This window comes from Hyaena hyaena, unplaced genomic scaffold (genome assembly GCF_003009895.1).
Source record: "Hyaena hyaena isolate Hyena2069 unplaced genomic scaffold, ASM300989v1 scaffold_737, whole genome shotgun sequence".
Taxonomy (NCBI): Eukaryota; Metazoa; Chordata; class Mammalia; order Carnivora; family Hyaenidae; genus Hyaena; species Hyaena hyaena.
Window position 1 is genome coordinate 779503 of NW_024081368.1, and position 20095 is coordinate 799597.

Below are 20095 nucleotides of genomic sequence, written 5' to 3' on the forward strand. Positions count from 1 at the left end.
ATATTAAGATGTACGACAGCCCTTGCTGTCCAGGAGTTCACAGTTCACTGAACTGTGACAGATATGTAAGAAGGTAACTATAAAAACAATATAAATAGGTGCCTGGTGAGCCACAATGCACAGGGTATTCTGGAAGCATTGCATGAGCACCATCTTACTCTGCCACACGGGTCAAGAAAGATTTCCTGGAGGAAGTGACTCAAGGACTAAGTCTCAAAGGATAAGTTAAGGTAATAAATAACCAGAGGTGTAAACAGTTTTTTCTGTGTCACTGGGACCACAATGACAGGATCCATATCAAGGTAGTAGTCAGCAACTCATACATATCATTCCACCAGTGATCTGACAGTCTATAGACAGGGAAAATGGATCCCTTACATTCTGCAGTTGGTTTAGGTGGACACTGGGCAACTTCTGAATGGATCACTAAATTGTGTCTAGGGCTTCAGAAGGAACACTCAGACCCTCCGTTTAGATCTGCATACTATGAATCCAGACAAAGGCAGATAGCTTCTGGCCCCAACGTGTGAGTCTTCTTTCTGCTATTGCTTTGTTTTGGTTTCCTATTGGTGCTTTCATCTGTTAAGATCATCCTCTATTTTTCACTGTGGCAAAAGGTAGTAGTGTTTTCTCTGAGGCCATGGAATTTGGAAGCCCATGTAAAGGGTGTGTAGGCAGAGCAAATAATGTATGGGTCATTCAAACCATCCAATTGCCTTAAAGTATTTAGCCCACCAGCTTCTTTCAGTATGCCAACTCTACAAATCTAAACTAATGCCTTTCAAAAGTGGTACTGGTATAACAGGAAACCCCCAAGTAGAAGAAAGAAGTTGAACCCCTACCTCACACAGTACTCAAAAGTTAATGCAAGAACAGTCACAGACCTAAATGTAAGAGGTAAAACTAAAGAACTTATAAAAGAAAGCCTAAGTGTCAATCTTCATGACATTGGGTTAGCAATGGTTTCTTGATATGATCCTAAAAGCATAAGCAAAATAATAAATTGAACTTCACAAAAATTAGTCTTCTGTGCTACAGACGATAGCATCAAGAAAAAAAAAAAAAACTGAAAAAATCCATAGAATGGGAGAAAATATTTGCAAATCCTGTATTTGATAGGGACTTGTATCCAGAATATACACAGAACTTGTATAATTCAGTAATAAAAAGACAACCCCATTTTAAAATGAGCAAAACATGTGAATAAACATTTATCCAAGAACATATACAAATGGCCAAGAAGCACATGAAAAAGTGTTCCACATCATTCATCGTTCAGGGAATACATATCAGAATCACAGTGGACTACCACTACATACCCACTAAGGTGATTATTTAACTAAATATGACCCAGCCATCCCACTCCTAGGTAGGGTAGATACCTAAGAGAATTGAAAACACAATCACATAATGAGTGTTCACAGCAGCAACATTATAATAGCCAAAAAGTAGAAACGACTCTAATGTTCATTAACTGATAGTAGAGGAACAAAATAGGGTCAATCCATATGATGAAGGATTATTCAGTTACAAAAAGGAATAAGTACTAGTGATACATATTTCAACATTAACGAACCTTAAAACCTTTTACTATGCTAACTGAAAGAAACCAGACCTACAAGGCAAATACTGTATAATTCTACTTATATGAAATGTCCAGAAGAGGCAAATCTATGGTGACAGAAGTTAGATTAGTGGCTGCCTGAAGCTGGAGGTGGGGGATGGGTGGGATGGACTGCTAAGTGGGCTGGGATTGCTTTGTGTGTGGTGATGATAATGTTCTGGAAGTAGATAGAGGCAGTAATCGCATACTCTTGTGAGTTTACTAAACAACCATTGAATTGGGGCGCCTGGGTGGCTCAGTCAGTTAAGCGTCTGACTTCGGCTCAGGTCAGGATCACACTGTTCGTGGGTTCAAGCCCCCGCATCGGGCTCTGCGCTGACAGCTCAGAGCCTGGAGCCTGCTTTGGATTCTGTGTCTCCTTCTTTCTCTGCCCCTCCCCTGCTCACACTCTGTCTCTTTCTCTCTCTCTCTCAAAAATAAACAAACATGAAAATAACATTGAATTATACAGTCTAAATAGGTAAATTGTATGGTGTGTGAGTCAGCCTGTCAATAGGAGGTGAAAAAATAACTCATTTAAGTTGGGGTTTGTTTCTGTTTAAAAAAAAAAAATAGGGGGAGAGGGAACATTTTAGTGTTGCAAAGGACAAGTTAGATGCCTGATCTTTTCCAGTGGACAACTAACTAGAACCAGGACGCTCAGAGTTTTGCTGGGCCTGATTAAAGAAACACATGGGAAGGCACACTTAGAAAGGATGGAGCCTGAGGGAACCTGTGTGGTCAGGAGAGAACGGCAAGGTGAGGAGGACAAGAAGAGGTCCTCCTTAGGAAGAAAGGTACAGAAATTAACTTTATCTGCTTAACGATCTTGCCATTAGCTTCATCTGGGTTTGTATCTTGTATTACATGCCTGGTCTCCAGTAAAAAGAACACTTGTTAGGTCGAACTCAAACATAGGCAAGACACTGCATGGCCAGGCACTAGGTATAAGGATGTATGATGTGCTCCGGCTTCATGGTGCTTATAGTCTTATGTCTTCACTGATAACAAAAACAGAAGAAAGCGAAAACAACATAGTTTTAATGTGAGGTAACTCAATAGCAAATAAGGACAACATCTGGTATACGGTACATATAAAACAGGCTGTACGTTGTAAGAGATCTCAGTCTACACCTGTTTCGTTGGGTGGGGTGTTTAAATTTTTTAGAACACAGAATGTAGGGAAAGATGTAAGAGACTCTTCTGGTTTGCAGCAGGTCACAAAGGGGAAACAAGCTTTTTCTGCGTATACTCAGAGTAGGGAAGGCTACTTGGACGGATATTTTTTTAATGTTTATTTATTTTTGAGAGAGACAGAGAGATAGACAGAGAGCCGGGGAAGGGCAGAGAGAGAAAGAGAGACAGAATCTAAAATAGGCTGCAGGCTCTGAGCTGTCAGCACAGAGCCTGATGCGGGCTCCAACTCACTAACTATGAGATCATGACCTGAGCCGAAGTTAGAAGCTTAACCAACTGAGCCTCCCAGGTGCCCCTGGACAGGTATTTTTTCATGCTAATATTTGTGTCAAACATTGTGCCAGTTACTAGGAGGCGTCCTTTTACCTTGGAAGAAAGAACACCTGTTCCAGTAATAAACTGAAATCGCTGCTTAATTTTGCCTCAGAGTGAGAGGGCAGAAATAGATGTCCATGGGTGGCCTTCAGTCTATCAGGAACAGTCACATGGACTGAGACAGGAAGGTAGACATGTAAGTCGTCCAGGGAAAGTGTTCCTTCGAGTAACTACATGGAAAGAATAGTTAGGTGATGAGTGAAAGAATGATAACATCTGGCATCCTAATGAGTCCACCGTGCAAGTGCAGGGAAACTTAAATAGGAGCTGGCCGGGGAAGGAAGGGCTTATATTCAACGACAGAGCTTCAATAATTTTCTTACCTTTTTTTAATTCTATAGCAGATATCAACTTGGATATATCAAAGCCTTTGAAAGCAAACCTGAGTTTTACCAAGCTGGATCAGATAAACCATTTTTTAAAGAAGATAAGAAGTGTACACAGCAAAAAGACCTCAACCCCTTCGGACACCGTGTTGAATAAGGATGAGTTTCCAGCCTCAAAATGTTACCGTGGAAAGTTGTCTAAATCTAAAGTTCATGGTGAAGGAGCACAAAAGATTCCATTTCAAGAAAACTTGTGGAGAACTATTTCTTGTTTTCAAAAAGTTTCTGTCCATACTACTCAGATTGTGGTCTCCATGGAAACCGTTCCGCATCCTAGTAAACCATGCCTGCTAGCATCTTTATCCACCCTCAGAGGAAGCCTTAATGTCAGAGCAGCACCAAAAATACCTGGTAAGTCACAGAAAGGAGGAGAGGGAGGAGAGGGAGATGATGATATGATCTGTTGACACCTGAAAACTCATGATTTTGAAGATTAATAGAGGCTGAAAGTTTTAAGGACCACTACAGATGGAGATACTTCTGGTTTGTGACCGTATTTTAACAGACAATTTTATAACAAATCCTTCGAGCCTAAATATTTTAACACTCTAAATTAAACTGCTTGTATCCATCTCTTCGGGTATGTTCCTACAAAGGCCTACAAAACCAAAACCGTCCATTTCTAAATTTCTTTTTACCTAGAATAGTGGTAATGGAGCAGTGGAGTATCAGGAATTGTTAGCCCTCAGATCAGTGGTTTCCAAAGTGAGGCCTCAGAACCAACAGCATCAGCAGCGCATATGTTGGAAATGTCACTACCCCTGACCTACTGAATCAAAACCCCTGGGCCTGGAGCCCAGAGATCTGTGCTCCAAAAGCCCTGCAGGTGATTCTGATGCCCTCTCTTCGGGCACTGGTCACAGTTTATTTAAAAAGAGAAAAAATTGTTCTGCTGCCAGGTGTACTGCACAAAGTATAGTAATAGAAACCGAGGCCCATCTTTGCAAGGACAGTATGATTGACAGTGGCAGCAATACCTGGCAGAGAACAGGCTGAGCTTCAGGGCCTGGCCTAGCAAAGAGTGGCGTGCGCTCTGCAAACTGGATGCCATTGACGGGTGGAGAGCGGAGAAATTAACAGGCAGTGACATCTGTGGTTTCTTTCTTTTGCTACCATGCCTAAAGTGTTATGTGCTCTTTCACACTGAATCAGAAAGGGTAGGCAGAAGGAGTGGGTGGAGGGGAAGAGGAAAGACAAGGTACAGGTGGGAAGTAACACTTTTCAATCACAGAACCTGCTACTGTGGGTTCAGGGCACGATGCCAGAAATTTTACTTTGAAAGGAAAAGTAGCCAAAGGGAAACATTTTTTTCCACTTTAATTTGCAGGAAAGAATTGGGGCTAAAGGGATAGTACAGGGGATAAAGTAAATCCTGAAACTATATGGAACTTAGTTGCTTACTAAGAAGTAGTTAAGCGGCAGCTGGAGACTCACTGGAACTTAGCTCCACACAGCCAGTTTGGGCACAGTAGTTTAAGAGATAAAGGGAAAGTTTATGGTGGAGAAGTACACATTTTAGGCCAAAAAGTAGATGATTTATTTCTTTCTCACCAGAAATATTTGCGACCAAGCCAGCTAAAAGCACTGTATTTTGTTTTATTGTCTCAAAAGTTAGAAATGAAAAATGTAAGGTCCACGGGACATGAAAGACTATGAAACACTGGAGGCTACAATGCCTGATTTATCCACAAATAAATTGCAACCCAGACAAGGCTGAGCCCATTCCCATGCCTTTCTAGTTGTACCTTAATCATAGTAAGTAAGGAAAGGTTAACACTCAGATGGAGGGGAAGAATTTTAATCGACTGTATTCGGTTCTAGGCCCTTTTCTGTTTTCATCCTCATTTCTTGTTTTACTTATTTTCTACTCCTGTTTTACCCACTTTTAGTGGTGTCTGTCCTCAGTAAACATCTCTGAAATGTAGTTAAAATCCTCTCACTGAGCTACAAGATAGTAGACTCATTCTGCTTTGGTAACTTGTTTTTTTTTCCCCTTCATACTAGAAAAACTACATAGCTCTATCCCTTTTACAGTCATGCCCTTAAATCTAGGTAAACACAGAATTAGAAACTATAACTCCTACAAAGACGTACTTTAGACAAGTCTAACGTGTAGTGTCCAACAAATGTTCTAAAACAGTTACTTGTGTCAACAAATCCAATCAAATTGAAGGTAGCTATTTAATAAGAACAGTTTTATTAGGAGAACATAACGAACACCAAATCTGTTTTCCCTACATTCTCCTCAATGTCGTGGCTTGCTCAAACAGTTTAAGGTGACAAAGCCAGCAATATAACAATTAATTATAATTTAATAAAATTGGGTTAAGTTCTAGTTATCGCTGATGGATGATTTCTGAGAAATTATAGTTGAGAAACTATTACATATTTTTCAGAAATTGATTTTTTAGCTAAGCAAAACTTTTAAGTCAAAGATAATTTAAGCTTTGAACATTAACTTCATTATATTGATTATCTTAAAAAGTCATGCTTTGCAACCTGGATGAAATATACTTGAATCTGTATTCAAGGTATATTTTTGATGAGTGGTAAAAAGTATCACACACACACACACACACACACACACACACACTCCCCTCTTACCAGTAGTTGTTTTTCTTTTCATATTCTGCAGGCGACATCGTTCTGCACCGAACTAAACTTTTTTATAGTGTATCTCTGAGCTCAGTAGAGTTAATTTCAGATTTTTATAGTTTGAATCTAATACAGAAATACCTAACTGTGTCTTTGATTTTACAGTTTATATAACTATTGTGACCATCTGCAGCAGCTGCACTTTTCAAATTATTTGCTGAACCAAATTGAGCACAGTGACAAAAGTAGTCATCTCAGATGTACTATTAAACAGAGAAAGAAAAAGGAGCATTGCCTTGGTACAGTATAGCCATCTGCTGTACAGATGTTATTGTATAGAATGACTTAAGATAAAATAATCGTAGAAAATTTTCATTAAAACCTCAACAATTTGCACTTGTTTACGCGAATCTGCATAACTCCCCAATGAGACAACACACTTGGGGTTTCTTTGGTTCTCACTCACTTTCTCTTTGATCCTTTTTGATGTGCTGACTTTAATAAACACAGTCAAAAACACTACAAAAACATCATGGAAAAAACTACAAAGGAACAATTATAGCAGCAGAAACTACTCTAATCCCTAACTTACGCAAGCTATTTTTAGTGAAATATTTTTTTTAACACTCTTTATGTGACAATGTTATATAAACAGGGTAAAACGGTCCTTTCCAGATGAGTTTTAATTTAGGAGCTGAAATAGACTTGTAATGCCAGAGGAATCTTATGTTCTAAGTAATATTTAGAGAAACACTATGGGGAATGTGTTATAGGCTGTAAGGTACAAAAAAAATATTTGAGTTCATCTAATGATTGTATTTTTTATCATCTAAACCGTCCTAAGTTTAAGGGAAGAGTATAGAGAAAGGGATGATAAAAGCCTGACAGGGGAAAGTTAATCTTCCCAAGATATTGATAATACACTTAAATCGAGAACCACTCTCCTATTCATTTACTGGTTTTTGCAACAAAATATGTACAAATTATTTTACTGAAATGTGGTCGTCATTTGAAAGAAAATGAAATGGCTAAATATTTTCAACTTAAAAAAAGGAAGTCTACAAGTTTTCTTAGCCTTCTGTCCTATCCTGTGACCCCAAACTATGAGAGTTTCAAGGGACTTGATTTTTTCTAATTCTCCTCTGCAGATGCTGGTGTAACAGTGACTTAAAATAACGGAACTCGTATTTCTGCTAGAGTACTTATGTTCTTCCGTACATCTTCGGTAAAAGGGTCCTAAAGTTCTGATTTTAGTAGATGTAATGCTTAGATTTTTTTAAGTTAGTATATAACATTGAAAAAAAAAAACAGCGAATCTCATTTAGAGGTTATATCTTATTTTCTGAAACATTTTAAGGCTGCTAATATTTGTTTTGCTATCCATTAAATCCATCCCGTTCTACAGTGTGTTCTTTAAAAAAAAAAAAAAAAAAAACAATCCCCGTCTCCCTACCTACGCACCCAACACAAAATCTTTTTGCCGTTTGAAGTGTGCCATTTTGGAGAAACCGTAAGTACATAGCTATAAATTGTGAACGTAGCGCTGCACTTTGCACAGGCAGGGTGGGGAGTGAGCTGCAGACGTTAGCTCCCCTTGTCAGAGTAAATTATGGCTCTATTAGGGCAGCACTCCTTAGATTTTGGCAAACAAGGGTACGCAATTCAGGCTGTGAAATAACTGTACTTTAGGCTTCCTTGCTCTTGCTCAGGGACACTGCGATTAGCAACCTCCATGTGGGTAAGAAAAAGGGAAATAGGGCATGAACAAGCTAGATGGCACAGAGGGTTGGGGGAAGAGCCTAAGTGAGGCCACCGTGGTGGCAGCATTTTAGTCTGAATTGGGGAAAAGTTGCAAGGATCTTCTTTCCTTAGCACTTAGGGGACTTTTCATCCATGGCATAAAGCAATGAGTTGATCCCCTTCTGGTCAAAGAGCTATAGTTCAAATAACTTTCACTACCCCAGTCTCTGTCATCCAGGTGTACTTATCTTGGTGTATAAACAAAAGTAGAGAGGAAGAAAGCATAACCATGTTTCTTTCACATACACAAATGCCTCTTCTTGTGTTCACTGAATTTAGGACCAATCAAATGCAAAGGACCTAAAGTTCCTTTTTATATACTGAAAAGTGAAACCAGTCATTAATTGATACAAAGTGGAGCTCCAGCTTTTCATTCCATAGTTAACTGGATCTCCTGAGGAAAATCTCTTAAGGCGTTGTCGTAGCGTTGGATGCTGCAGAAATGCAAGTAAGCCTAAAGGGAAATAAAACATTAAATTAGATATGACTACCTAAAATAATATGTTGCAATAGCAAGCCATTTACAACACCCCAAAGACTTTTGTTACTTTTAGAAAGAAACAGCTTCTCTTTTCCAGTGCCTGAACAATAGGAAATGAGTTCTTTGACAGTGAAAGCCAGAGGACAAACTTAACTTTCAAGCCACCACTGAGGATTGAAGTAGGAGTACAGCTTGTAGACAGCTATACAAATCACTAACAAACCTTAATGAATATTGGGTGTGGGCACCAGGGTCCTGTCATTTTTGACACTATGTCCCAAGTAGCTTAAACCCAACACTCAAGGAAAGGTGGAGACCTCACTGGGTCGGTAACATCTGGGATTTTATTTGTCATTTTAGCATACCCCGCAAGCGCAAAAGAAAGAGTAAAAGGGGATTATCTTGACAATGAAATGAGTTACTGAATCTTGTGATAATGGAAAGCAGAAGACTTCTAATGCCTTTCTATAGTCCCTGAGGTAGAGGTGCGTTTATAGTTTTGCAGAAGTAAAACATAGGCAGGCAGAACAGATGGCCTAGAGTCCCTGAAACATGACACCCCTCATCTCAGAACTGAGTACCACTATTAATCCTGGTCAGATTCCCTCTTACTACTTTATAACAAGGTTCAAAGTTGCTACTGATGAACTGGAGTATCTCTCTTGTTTTATTCTTAAATTGCCTATCTCGATTACTGATTTTTTTCAACAGTGATGTTTTTCTGTATATACTGATGGACTACTGAAACATTCAAAAGAAGTAGAATAGGAAGTTCTAAAAGTTGAACGAGAAATAAGTAGCGAAAGTAAAATTCACATAACTTTTTTTCAAATTAATGTGTCATATTATTTCTCTAATATGATAGGAAAAAAGACTATAAATGTATAAAATACTCTCTTGGGGAGTAATTCTCTCAGCCTCTTCTTAGAAATCACGTGCAGTGGAGAAGAAGTCCCACTGTACAAATTTTATTCTCTCTGTCATAATTGTTACCATAATATATGATTAGCTAGAGTTTAGGACAATCACAGGCAATATTAATACTATTGTCTTAGATCCTTTTTTCCCCACCCTCAAAAAGAGAAGTAAAATTTTAAGAGTGCCTTATGTTTTTTAAAAGAAAAAACCCACTGGGAGACAAATGCTGTTCAGATATGTTTACACGGTTACTTACTCTTTTGTTTAACCAAATTATATTAATGCAGCCTTCTAGGTCTTTCATTTTGGGATACTTAAGTTTTTCTGTTTTAAAATGTTTGTGCATTTTTTTAAATGTCTATTATGCAATTATTGTTCTTCCTGTGCATTTTTTATTTTAGTGGTGTGTGGTTACGATAGCTACTTCGGATTCCAATGGGAAGCCTTTAAAATACATAGGAGAGTAACTTTAGGTATTAAAAAGATAACCGCTGGGTTGAATTTCTAATATGTTAAAAACCATCTAGTAAGTAACCACCTTCGGACGTTGAGCCCTGTTGTGTGCTGTGGCATGGTGACCATGATGTACCTGCCCAGCCTTTCGTAGAGGGAGATGAGCTCATCTTAGAGAGATAACCATCTCTGACTTTTTCTTCTGATTCATCATCAACCTGAACTCCATTTGAACCTTGTTAGACAAAAAAACAAGCAGAATTCCTGGCCCAAACTATAAAATATAATTAAGCCCTTTTGAAATGATGTGTAAAAGAACATTGCAGTACCCCCACTTATAACCACTACCACCACCACAACCAATAAAGTTAAATCAAGCACTGCCTGTAATGGATTAAAATAATAAATGTTCCTGGATTTCAGTGTTTGAAGTACTTGAAGAAAACAGGCTCCCAGCAACCCGGGTAGCCGAATGCAGGAGAGACATTTATTAATGACGAGTTCAAGGATTTGGCCTGTTTAAGATCATTACTTTCTGTTTACCGTGTGTTACACATCTTTTATATTTTTACACAGCCCACATGTGTCCACATGCAATAATGAAAGCTTTTTTTCCAACAAAAGAATTGTTAATTGTGTAAATGCGGTTCTCTTGGGGAATGTGAAGTCTTCCTAGGACTCTGCTCCTTCTAATGAGAAATCCAGTACAATTATTATACTCTTCCAAGTGTATCCACCTTCAATCCTGTCTCTAGCTACATTGGTCTATTTCTTCTATTGTTTTTAGTTACCAAATTCCAAACTTAATCGAGACAACTAGAAAACTGTTGGCCTTATGTTATATATTTTAGAACTGTATCCCATTGCAGTGGACTTTTCGTATCTTAAGTATGATAGAAAAATAATCCTTTTTATTTCTACTTCAGTTTTAACAAAGGTACAGTAAAGAATGATTTCTCTAGTTTTAGATACATTTGGGAGGGGGGAAGGGCAACTGGTAAAAATTTCCCATATATACCTATTTAAAACAGAGTGTTCAAGGGACCAGAGGAAAAAGGGCCTTTGAGATTTAAAAAAAAAAAAATATATATATATATATATATATATATATATATCAATTGACCTAAAGATATCTCACTGCAGTGTGCTTTTAGAGAAGAAATGTATACAGTCCTAGCTAGTAGTTAGGTACTGGAGATCTTAATAGCTTCTCCTCTGTGTCCTAATGATAGCACCTTAAAGGTCACTATTAGATGAAATGGACAAGAATTGTCATAACCCTGAGTGCGGGGACTGTGGAAAAAAGAAATTAGGATTAATCTCTCTCCCCCGCTCCACTGAATCTGTAACAGCATTTACTTTTGCCTGTGGTCACAGCAAATTGCCCTCTCATCCACATAAGCCATGAGTAGGCTATTTGCTAGGAAAGTTTCTGGCAAAGCAACCTCGTCAGTGATGAGTGACTAAGGACACATCTTAGATGTTCTTTTGCTCTCTGGCTGGGCCTCTGGACCTGTAGGCTATGTTGGCATAACATACTGAGGCCGTGAAAGATAGCTGAGGACAGGAAAAAGCACTTATTCACAACCCTGTTGCCAGTTGGAAAAATGAAATTACTAAGAGCTAACTAATAGCAGTAGTCTTTATAGAGCAACCTGGTGCTGGAAGGAGGCAGAGAGAATCTGAATCCTAGCCCTGCTACTTACTGGCAGTTGATCGTGGTAAAAGTTACAACACAGCTCATTTCCAAAATGAAGGCACAAATACTTAATTCACAGGCTTCTTGAAAGGATTAGGTGAGATAGTTAACTCAGAGTACCCTACACATTCCTTGGCACAGATTTATGTAATTCCTCTGTAAGTATTGCTCTTATTGTATCTTCCTTTCCTTCCCTCTCAACACCACATGAACACTGACGTCATAGATCATCAAATTTATGAGTTTAAAATTAGTGATCTTCCTTTTCTTTATCAAGAACCCTCTTTTATAACCTTTTTTCTCATAGACCTCATGATCCAAACACATTGCACTTAGGATTAGATAGCTCTCGTAACTGTATCGATTTGATACGACTGGCCCAAAAGAAAAACTTCAGCACATCCCCAAGCCTGTTTCAGATAGATTCAGGATTTCTTTCAGCCTCTTTGAAATACCGAAAATGCCTCATGAGCCACCATTACTATGTGGAACTCCCTCGGGGTCAAAGAATCCTGGGTTGAGGCCCACTGAGCTGGTCCTAACTCCCTACTTGAGTTAGGGTAAAAAATTAAGTGATTTGCCCAAGAACATTCCGAGGCCAAATGGGGGCTATCCCATGTCCCCTGGCTTTTAGTCATCTGTTATATCGGTCCTAAAACACCTAGATTATGCAGATCAAGACTAATCTCTAAACCATGGTAGGAAATTATTAAGCAAGTCATTTTGCTTTCAACACTGCTTGATTAAGTTTATACCAATTCTTCCATCCATGTAACTTACTTAAAAAAAAATTCACAGCAGTTTCCTCATGTAATTAAATTAACCAGCTACTGTATTCCTCTAAGAAACTTGAAGCGTGTATTTACTGCTGTTCTTTCCTCTGGAAGAAGGTTGTCATATACTTTCCAATGTGCACAGTCAGATCTGCCAGTCCGCTGAAGAAAAAAACAAAACAAAACAAAAAACAGAGCCACATGGTCCAATCAAGTTTTCTTTTTCTAACAGACTAACACTACTATGAAAACAGTGAGCATGGTGGCAGGTTGGAGAGGAAGGAAGAGGCAAAGCTTATCCTCCATTACCCTATGGTATTTTTAGGTGTTTTCTAGAACCCGAGAGTTCTAAAACATTTCTCAAAAAATACTTTGCCCAGACAAAGGGCAAGTATAAATAGCCGATTCAGTAGACAGTTTCATCTTTGATGAGTAATTCCCTTTCTTTATGTGAAAGAAAAAAAAATGCCTGTTCCTGCTTCTTGTCATTTTATTATGGCTACATGAAGATGTTTGGCTTAGAGTAGGGGCTCTCAGCTTTTACTCACCGGTGAGGACTGGGCGAGAGTACCTGGGGATTGGAAATGCCACCCAGGAGAAGTCATCGGATGGGGTGGGATACATGTCAGTAGTGCCCAGTTGGGCTCTTATTTTGACATCTAGGCTTTTTAGTAAATTTGTTCGAGAGCACCAGCACCCCTTTCAACATAAACATCAGTATCCATGTAGTTCCCTGACAGCTTTGTTATGTTTTGATCCATACGTTAATCTTGCTCTGTATTTCAGTTTACTATGTTAATAGGTACAAATATACAGGCATATTACAAAATAGAATAATTAAGTACAATCTGATCAATTTACATATTCTGATTAAGGGGGATAAACAAGTTTTTCCCCCCCATGGTTAAAATACCCAAATGCCATTTTTATATACTTCAACATTGTTAGTTGAAGGAACTAGAAATCAGAAGTGTCCTGATCATCTCTTTATGAACCATACTTATAAAATATTTTTCTTGTCATCTAGTTACTTATGGTCATCTCTTTATGGATCATCTCTTTATAGATCTTTATACATTATTTTTTTCTTCCTCGCTATTTGAGGTACCCTGATGCTTCACAATTATGCAGGTTGACCTGTAGATGTATCTAACTCATGCTTGCTGATTTTCTAGTAGCCTTAGATTATTTTCAGCTGTGGAAAAAATACCTGGATATGTTTTGCTAGCACATGTCATCACTGAGTATTCTTTCTCATGACACACAGAAGCATCAATTTCGGTTGTGTTTTGCACAGTCAGCATGTAGAGAATAGGAGCCTTACCAAGTGTGTAGTAAAGACTGACAATGTAGGGCTGGCAGCATTTTGTAAACATTCTCCAAAACAAGTGGTTTGCATTTATTAGTCTTGTGAAGGAATATTTTAAAGGTCATGAAACTACTTGTTCCTTGAGCTAAATTTTTACACTCAATGAAAAGTATGTCAGGATGCAAAGCAAGCAAGATTATTTGTTTATCATACCAGTTGTTTCTGAAATTACTTCTCAATGTTGTTACACCTCATTTAGTTTAATTAAATATCTGCCATGGGTTTGCAAGAGCTGAAATTAAAACTACAAACAGATTTTTTACACATGGCCAGATTTCATTGTTTCTCATTGCCATGTAGTATTCCATGGTATAGATAAACCACATCTTCTTGATCCATTCATCTGTTGATGGACACTTAGGCTCTTTCCATGTTTTAGCTATTGTGGAGAGTGCTGCTATGAACATTGGGGTACATGTGCTCCTATGCATCAGCATTTCTGTGTAGCGACATGGATGGACCTTGAGGGTGTTATGCTGAGCGAAATAAGTCAGGCAGAGAAGGACAAATATCATATGTGTGCACGTATAGGAGGATTAGGAGGAACTTAACAGAGGACCAACCGGGAGAAGAAGGGGGGAAATGGTGGGGGAAAGGGAGAGAGGCAAACCATGAGAGACTCCTGAATGCTGACAAAAACTGAGGACTGATGGATGTGGGGGGGAGGAGGGATGGGCATGGAGGAGGGCGCTTGTGGGGATGAGCACTGGGTGTTATGTGGAAACTAATTTGACAATAAACTATTTGTAAAAAAAAAAAAAATGTATCATTCACTAACGGAAAAAAAAAATACAAACAGATTTTTTAAAGAGACCAATGGAATAATCAGGCAGAAAAGCATTCTGTTGAATGGAAGGAGGTAGAAGAAGTTATATACTGGGTCAAAATGACCTGATCATACAATTGCTCAGTGCAGTGTGGGGTCTTCGAATGGATTCTGGAATAAGAAAAGAACAGGAGGGGAGAAATTTGAAATTCAAATAAGCTCAATAAATTAGTAGTACTGAGGTTAATTTGCTGGCTTTTGAGAATTGTACTATAGTTTGCATACATTGTTAACTTTAAGGGAAGCTGATCAACTTTGCTAAAAGCCTCAAATTTTTTCAAAATTAAAAGATTTTAGAAATGACCTGATAACTTTAATGATATTCATGCTTTAAAAGTATATGTGACCAGTATATTTCTTTATTTTTTTTTCTTCTCTCCATACTATTTTTGGAAGTCTAGGGGGGAAATTAACAGTTCAGAAAATGTAAAGGATACCACATCGAACACCTATAGATTTACCAGCTAGAACAAATGTAAATGATTTGTCATATTGGCAATATGTACACAGACCCGTACACACACACACACACATAGAGGTAAAATGCCATAAAACCATTAAGCCTTTTCCAATGCTAAGATGAGAGCACTTTATAGTTTTTGTATGTAGTCGTTTTGTCCAACAGTGCATTAGTCCACTAGGAAGAGGAATAGTTAGCATTCCTGAACTCAGTTTCTCTTGCCATTTATACCAGATTTAAAGTGTGTAAGTATCCAGTTTACATGAGCTCTGAGTATTCTCTGTGGTCCCGGGTTCACGCGTGTGGTGATATGTAAGACAAGATTCACTTTATCCCAAGGAAGGTATTTAGCATGCTTCCTGATGAAAAAACAAAAAGGAGGGGATGATGTCCCATAGGCTGGCTTCTCACTGAGTGAAAGAAAGGGAAAAGGAAAATTAACTACCTTGTCATGAGTCCCAGGGATTATTTTCATATTTTGTGGTAAAAGTGTGAAGTTTGGTGCACCGTTTATAAATGACCCTTTGTGAAATTCATCACCATTCTTTATTATTAAGTGATCATCGTAACCTCTTATTACTGGTCATTTACACCAAGATTAAAACCACTTGAACTAACGCGTTTTTCTATTATTTTGTTGTAGCTTTTTAAAACTGTAGGAGGAAAATGTCCAAAACGTAATGGAGATTCTATTTTAAACTTAAAAGCTGGGAATTGTGGATGAACCTTTCTTTGGTGCCACAGACCACTGGAACCCCTCACTGAGGAGCATAGCCACAGTACGGTGGTGTGTGCAGCCCGTGTAGTGGGCTAACGGGCACATGCGTATGACTTAAGTCAGTTGCATAAGCCTCAGGCATGAATCACACCTCATTTCCTTGTAGGTGTATGGCACAAAAGAACAGAGAAGGGACAGAAGGGACCAGACAGGGCACATTTGTGTCTGCAAGGCATGTGTTTTCTCTAAGCAGTGCCTGTTCTGTGTCCTCACTGCCCACATAGGCATCTTAAATTCTCAGTGCCACCTATGTGTTTAAACAAGTCCATCATTGATGCTGGTAGGCCTGACATAGAGGCAAGTACAAACTGTAAAAGGCTTACAAAGATGTAAGAATAGAGTGAGGAGTAGACTAGTGAGGAAAAGGATGAAAGGGAAAAGTAAAGAATGAAGAGCCACTTACCAAGCAAATACTTGATCAGAGTGAAAGAATTGACAGCACAAAGTAGAATACAAAGTGAAAAAAAAAAATAGATGTGCATGATAATAGGGAAGTATCCCATGGGTTTCAACAGGTCGCTTGCTTAACAGACTCAGTATTACAATGTTGTTGGTTGGGTTTTTCCCCTCTAGTACCTCCTGAGATCACAGAACTCGAGGCTGTGAAATTGCCAAGGAGAAATCTGCTGTGAAAGAAAATTGCGAATTAATTGATTTTACTGTTGTATATCCGGTATACGGTAGATAACCAGTAAATGTTGGTTGAATAATGAACGCATGCACACATAAATATCAAGGTGGAGGTGATCCTGTATATCCAAAAACCTTACCAGTAGATAGAAGCATGGAAGTAACACTTGCTTAAGAAATTAGGCATGGTTTTTGAATACTGTCATAAGAAATTGTCCGTAAAGCCATAAGAGTAGAGGAATTTACTGGAATGAGAGATTGAGTGTGGGAGGAAAAATAGACGACTGTGAATTACCCTTGGCAATCCCTTTAGTTCGAGAATATGTATCAGTTGAGATTCTGTGAGTTACAAATGACAGGAAACCCAAACGAAGCTGATTTAAGCAGCCTCATATAGGTGAAAAGCTTGGGCCCAGTGCTGTCTTTAGTCATGGCAAAATCCATTAGGTCCCTTCTGTGTTACACAGCTTCGGCCACAGACCCCACACAGTGGCCGCCAGCAGCTCCAGCACCTTCATTTTGTTAATTTCAAAACCAGGGAACATGAGGAAAGGTCACTTTCCTTAAAGTATTACTCTATCTCACTGATTTTCATTGACTTTCATGCTCATCCTTAAACTAAATCAAACTCCCAAGAGTATCAAACATGAAAATCAAAAAGTATGGCAGGTTTCCAGCCCTACTAGCCTACATCCTGGGAAAGCAGTCCTAGATTCTGCTATTCTTGAAATAAAGCTACATCTGGAAGAGTGCCTGCCTCAATTGCAAGGCCACTGTATCTGGGGCACATTGTGTCTCCTCCTGCCCTCCTCACTGCTCACCTGAGTCTGGCTGGCTTGCTTTCTCCTTATTGCAGGCTTCCCAATATTGGTTTCCTACTTCTGGGCCATTTTCCTGAGGTTACAGGCCCTATCTTTATCTCTGTTCTTCCAAAAATTCTAAGTATACCATTCTCTTTACCCAAACAAAAAAAAAAAAAAAAAAAAATAGGATTTGTAGGACAGCAGTGAGGTGGTCACGTGTTTAAGCTGTCAACATTTCAATATTTGTTTGTAATCATTCAAGTTCAAAATTTTTCTCACATCCATCCTCACCCCAATAATAACTATTTCTAATTGTATAACTTAGAATTAAGAAGAACTTTCTTAAACATTTTTTTTATTTTTTTTTAATATTTTTTATTTATTTCTAGGAGAGAGAGAGAGAGACAGCGTGAGCAGGGGAGGGTCAGAGAGAGAGGGAGTCACAGACTGAAACAGGCTCCAGGCTCTGAGCTGGCAGTCAGCACAGAGCCCGACGCGGGGCTTGAACCCACGAACCGCGAGATCATGACCCAAGCGAAAGTCGGACGCTTAACCGACTAAGCCACCCAGGCGCCCCTAAGAAGAACTTTCTATCAACCCTACTTAATGAAAAGAAGTAGGCACTTTCTGAGGAATATACATAAGATATAATGATGCAAATTTTGTCATCCCAGTACTAGTTCAGGCAAAACCTCAGAAATTAATTTCGACAATACACTAGCAGTATTTTGAAGTAGTTCCTGCAAAGTAGAAATATCTAGTAAGATCCAAATTCTGTATGTATTAAGTTCTACAGAGATTTTTATCCTATGCTTACAAATACCTGTATATAAATGAAAGCTGTTATAGAGTAAGAAAAGTAATCTTGTTCATCTATATATTCCAGACGGAATGTTGTCAAGCCCATTCTTAACGAGACTCCTAAAGATAAATATTAGCCCTTTCCTTTGATAGTCTTTTCTTTGATAATTAGCTTTGTTCCCATGAAGTTGTCCTTTATGTCTGTCTTAGTTCTTTTTCTTTAATTTTGACCATGTCAAAGTGATATTTTAGGAATGATTAGAAATCAACATATTAGAAGGGGTACTCGGCAGGTTTTTCACTATCATAGGAAGAGATACAAATAAGCAAAGGGAGAAGGCTAGAAACCATTCTGTGGTGCTAGATTAGAACCAAAGGTATCAATATGAATTCATGATTTTTAATATATTTTCTGATAGATACAGAAAAACAGATGCAGATATAAACATGACTGATATATATACATAAATATATATATATATACACTCATACATATATGTGTGTATACACACACACACAAACACACACACACTTAGCCCTCTCTGCTCAGATGGCCTAGAAGCAGTGATACCTAGTAGCAGTTAGCATACCTACCACCCAGATTTTGTTTTCTAGGTACCATTCTTCAGCAAAAGAAATTCATGCTCTTTGGAGAAATGACTGTTGCCAGAGATGAGATAGGAAAAATATAAGATAAGCCTAAAACAGTTTAGATGGCCAATAAATAAAGAAGTTCTCAAAAAATGATGGGAGCATATCCAAAGGACACAGGACTCAACTTGAAGGAGTTCTCAGTGCCCAAATCTGGATCAATTTAAGCAACAAACTAAATGATAGTATTAGATTATAACCCATAACATAAAATAAATTCCCATGAGTCCATACTCATACAAATACTTCAACTAATAAATAGGGTAGAAGGGACAGCTCTTTCTACCACAGAATGCTAATTAAGAAATGTAAAAGTAAGAAGAATGGGAAATCAACAATATCACACACCATAGTAATAATCGTTGCAGGCAAGAACCATCAATAGATGCTAAAACATTAGTGGGTAAAAGTTTGATGTAAAAGAGGATACGTTCATGGTCTTCGTATATCTCCCCCACAAGATATCTGTCATTTTCAAATGGAAAAATAGCAATTTTACAGTGACAGAACCTGGCAGACACCACTTTAGCCATTTGATCAGAGTTAATATTGCCAATAGTAAAACATCAATATCACTCCAGTATGATACACTGAAAAGGGCATCACTTCTTTGGGATTCTTGCCAAAAATGTATAACTTCATTCTAATGAGAAAACATCACATAAACTCAAATTGAGAGACATTCTGCAAATAATTGGCCTGGATTATTCAAGAGCATCAGAGTCATTAAAGACAAAGAATGCTAGAGGATCTGCCATAGATTAAAGGAGACTAAGAGAACTTGTCAGCTAAATTCAATGCAGATCTTAGTTTGGATCCTGGGCCATAAAAATGATATTAGTGGGGAAAATGGCAAAATTTACATAAGATCTATAGATTACTTAATAGTATGATATCAGTGTTCATTTCCTGATTTCTGTATTTCTGCTATGGTTACACAGCTGGGTGAGGAGTATATGGGAACTCTGTATATTTTTGCAACTTTTAGGTGATTCTAACATTGTTTCAAAATAAAAAGCGTTTTGTGTGATTTCTTTTAAAGGAGGAGGACTTGCAATGGATGGCTTCTAAGGTCTCCTCCACCCAGGGCCTTATTATTCTGAGACACAGTGATGCAAAATGAAGAATGACAAAGATTTCAGCATGTTTCTGTTTTGTCTGTCAATTAAGAAATATGTTGAGATGAATGTTGGATCAGATTGTAAACTGACAACTCAGTTTGGTGGGATATATCGTGAAGATTTACTGTCGTTGCCAGTGCTATACTGAATAAGATGGTCTTTGCCTCTGGGATGGTCAGTCTACTGGAGCTTGAATATGCTGTGGCCTTCCCTGTTAATCACTTAACTTACCAAAGTCTCTCTTCCTGGATGTTTTAAAATAATGGAGATGGATTAGAATGATATAGAAATTAAGTCTTGGAATAAGAGAACAAGAGCCCCCAAAGTGGGCCCTGAGGTTATTTTTAATCCAGTTTTGTGACAAGGTAATGAGAAA

The 20095-nt window shown here is 38.3% G+C and overlaps 1 protein-coding gene across 1 annotated transcript in view; it reads left to right on the top strand.

Annotated features, from left to right (window-relative positions):
• Nucleotides 1-20095, top strand: part of VPS13B (vacuolar protein sorting 13 homolog B) — a 770486-nt gene that overhangs the window by 605519 nt on the left and 144872 nt on the right. Inside the window, exon 36 of the mRNA XM_039218135.1 lies at nucleotides 3517-3912. Within this exon, the coding sequence (XP_039074066.1) occupies nucleotides 3517-3912 (396 nt within the window). The remainder of the gene's footprint in view (nucleotides 1-3516; nucleotides 3913-20095) is intronic.